The 3,669-nt window shown below is 49.3% G+C and overlaps 1 protein-coding gene across 1 annotated transcript in view; it reads left to right on the forward strand.

The window, feature by feature from the left end:
* Positions 1 to 2,688, forward strand: part of DISP1 (dispatched homolog 1 (Drosophila)) — a 223,123-nt gene extending 220,435 nt beyond the window's left edge. Inside the window, exon 9 of the mRNA XM_010852828.1 lies at positions 1 to 2,688. This exon is cut by the window's left edge and continues 28 nt beyond it. Coding sequence (XP_010851130.1) covers positions 1 to 2,684 — 2,684 coding nt within the window. The 3' untranslated portion in view covers positions 2,685 to 2,688.
* The last annotated feature ends 981 nt before the right edge of the window (positions 2,689 to 3,669 follow it).

Consider the following 3,669-nt stretch of genomic DNA (forward strand, 5'->3'; position numbering starts at 1 on the left):
CCATCCTCGTCAATTACGTGCTGATGGTCACGTGGCTTCCGGCGGTGGTTGTCCTGCACGAGCGGTACCTGCTTAATATCTTCAGCTGTTTCAAGAAGCCCCAGCAGCAGATTTACGACAACAAAAGCTGCTGGACGGTGGCCTGTCAGAAGTGCCACAAAGTCCTTTTTGCCATTTCAGAAGCATCTCGAATTTTTTTTGAAAAAGTCCTGCCGTGCATTGTTATTAAGTTTCGCTACCTCTGGCTATTCTGGTTCCTGGCCTTAACGGTGGGCGGGGCCTACATCGTCTGCATAAACCCAAAGATGAAGCTGCCCTCCTTGGAGCTGTCCGAGTTTCAGGTGTTTAGGTCGTCCCATCCTTTCGAACGTTACGACGCCGAGTACAAAAAGCTGTTCATGTTCGAGCGCGTCCACCACGGAGAGGAGCTCCACATGCCCATCACGGTCATCTGGGGTGTATCCCCAGAGGACAACGGCAACCCCCTAAACCCTAAGAGCAAAGGGAAGCTGACCTTGGACAGCGCCTTCAACATCGCCAGTCCGGCTTCGCAGGTCTGGATTTTGCACTTCTGTCAAAAACTGAGAAATCAGACCTTCTTTTACCAGACCGACGAACAGGACTTCACCAGCTGCTTCATCGAGACCTTTAAGCAGTGGATGGAAAACCAGGACTGCGATGAGCCTGCCCTGTACCCATGCTGCAGCCACTGGAGCTTCCCCTACAAGCAGGAGATTTTCGAACTGTGCATCAAGAGAGCCATCATGGAGCTGGAGAGGAGCACAGGCTACCACTTAGATAGCAAGACCCCAGGGCCAAGGTTTGACATCAATGACACCATCAGGGCAGTTGTGTTAGAGTTCCAGAGTACCTACCTCTTCACCCTGGCTTATGAAAAGATGCATCAGTTTTATAAAGAGGTGGACTCATGGATTTCCAATGAGCTGAGTTCTGCCCCTGAGGGCCTCAGCCATGGCTGGTTTGTCAGCAATCTGGAGTTCTACGACCTCCAGGACAGCCTCTCCGATGGCACCCTCATTGCCATGGGGCTGTCCGTGGCCGTGGCCTTCAGCGTGATGCTGCTGACCACTTGGAACATCATCATAAGCCTTTACGCCATCATTTCGATTGCCGGAACTATATTTGTCACCGTGGGTTCTCTCGTCCTGCTGGGCTGGGAGCTGAATGTTTTGGAGTCAGTCACCATTTCGGTGGCTGTGGGCCTATCTGTAGACTTTGCTGTCCATTATGGGGTGGCTTATCGCTTGGCCCCAGATGCTGACCGAGAAGGGAAGGTGATCTTCTCTCTGAGTCGCATGGGCTCTGCCATCGCCATGGCTGCGCTGACCACCTTCGTGGCGGGGGCCATGATGATGCCCTCTACGGTTCTGGCTTACACTCAGCTGGGCACCTTCATGATGCTCATCATGTGTATTAGCTGGGCTTTTGCCACCTTCTTTTTCCAGTGCATGTGCCGGTGCCTTGGGCCGCAGGGGACCTGCGGTCAGATCCCTTTACCTAAAAAACTCCAGTGCAGTGCCTTCTCCCACGCCTTGTCTGCAAGTCCTGGTGACAAGGGACCAAGCAAGACACACACCCTGAATGCTTATCATTTAGATCCCAGGGGCCAGACATCAGAAATGGAACACGAGTTTTATGAATTGGAACCTCTGGCAGCCCACAGCTGCACAGCCTCTGAGAAGACCACTTATGACGAGACCCACATCTGCTCTGAATTTTTTAGCAGCCAGGCAAGGCACTTAGGGCTGCCTGTCCACGCAGCTTACAACAGTGAACTTAACAAAAGCACCAAAAATGAAACGAGCCCTGCCTTGTTGCAGGCCTCTCTTGAACAGCACACCATGTGTCACTTCTTCTCTCTGAATCAGAGATGCAGCTGCCCAAATGCCTACAAACATTTGAAATATGGCCCGCCCTCTTGCCAGCAGATGGGCGACTGTTTGTGCCGCCAGTGTGCTCCCACTGCCGGCAGCTTTGTGCACGTCCAGAACAGCCTGGCGCCTCTGAAGGCAGCACACCAAGCCCCCGAGGGCTTCGTGCATCCAGCCCCACACATCCACCCCTGTCCTGGCCTACAGTGCAGGGCAAAACCGCCTGGAGCCCAGAATGCTCTGCCCAGGAGTTTCTTCCTCCACCCAGTGCAGCACATTCAGGCCCAAGAAAAAATCACTAAGACCAGTGTACACAGTCTTCAGAGCCTCGAAGAGCATCTTCCAAAGACGGTAGAGCCATCATCGTTGGTCTGCAGAAGCGCTGGAGCCTTACACAAAGCCTGCTGTGGTCCTGAGACTCACCCAAGGGGACTCTGTAAAAACAGAGACCTTGGGACCACAGAGGGCAGTGGCGGGGCCACCGCCAAGGACTCCGTTTCAGTGAGTCAGACCAACAAGGCAGAAAGGCAGGTGGAGCCGAGCCCATCACAGACTGATGTCATTGTGAGCTCAGAACATTTAAATCAGAATGAACCCAAATTTCTATTTAACCATTTAATAGGGGAGGCCGGTTATAGGTCCTGCCCAAACAATCCGCAGAGCTGTGGCAGAATTGTGAGAGTTAAGTGCAGTTCTGTGGACTGTCAAATACCAAACATTGAAGCCAACGTGCCTGCTGTATTAACACCCTCGGAACTTTCTGGCGAAAGTTTGTTAATAAAAACACTTTAATAAATATAGTATTAAACCAGTGCCTCAGTCCTTCCTTTGAAATAGAAGTAAAAATCTGGAAGTTTAGAAACAGTCCCAAAATACAGGAACAAGCAAGTTTCACTTTGTTAAAAATCATGAAGATTCCATATGAACAATCAACAAACTCACGTATCTAATGAGTGTTAAGAGGGTTAGCTGTTTGGGGTTTTATATTTTCAAAAAGCACAGTTGTTTTTTGACATTTATACTCAACTTGAACAGTTATTGCCTCTTTCTCTACCCTCTTACGGCAGTGAGTCAAAGATTTAGGGTCTGAATTATCTAGAACTTTCCTTTCTCCCTGGCAGTTGTATTTACCTGATAACCCTTATTCTGGTGCCTTTGGTTGTCAGTAGTTAGGGCTTTTGATGACTTAAGATAAATACTGATTTTTAAGAAAGCTACTTCAGTTAGGATCCAGGAACTAAACAACTTTAAAATTTCTAATTTTGATGAGACCTCATTCAGAAATGAACTGCCAAGCATTTAAATAGTGCCTTCCACCTGTCTGCATGGGTAGACTGTCCATAAAGCCAATGAACCATTTATATCCAAACTGGTGTCTTTCTTTCCACATTAGCCAAAATGTGCAGTCATTCCATGGTTACACCTGTTCACTCAGGAGTCATGGCCATCAACTTGGGTCTGGCGACAGTGATGTTAGGGCCACAGAAGGAAGAGCACAGATGTAGAGAGGTGATCCCCTGAAATGATAAGTTTCATCTTGACCAAGAGAGCCCCAGATCAGATGAAGCAGTCAGAGAAGAACTTGTTCTATGCAGGTTTGTTTCAATCTCTGCCCAGCCCCCAGGGGATGTGTTCAGAGGGCTGCGTTCTCCTGGGCTAAGGTGTCTTGGGATATGCATGGATGATTTTATTGTGCAACTAACACCTAGAAATGCTGAACCTGCAGGCAGCGTCTTAACTGACACTCCTGTATCTTGTGTTAGATCAGTCCTTGAGC

The sequence above is a fragment of the Bison bison genome, unplaced genomic scaffold (genome assembly GCF_000754665.1).
Source record: "Bison bison bison isolate TAMUID 2011002044 unplaced genomic scaffold, Bison_UMD1.0 scf7180017864317, whole genome shotgun sequence".
Lineage (NCBI taxonomy): Eukaryota > Metazoa > Chordata > Mammalia > Artiodactyla > Bovidae > Bison > Bison bison.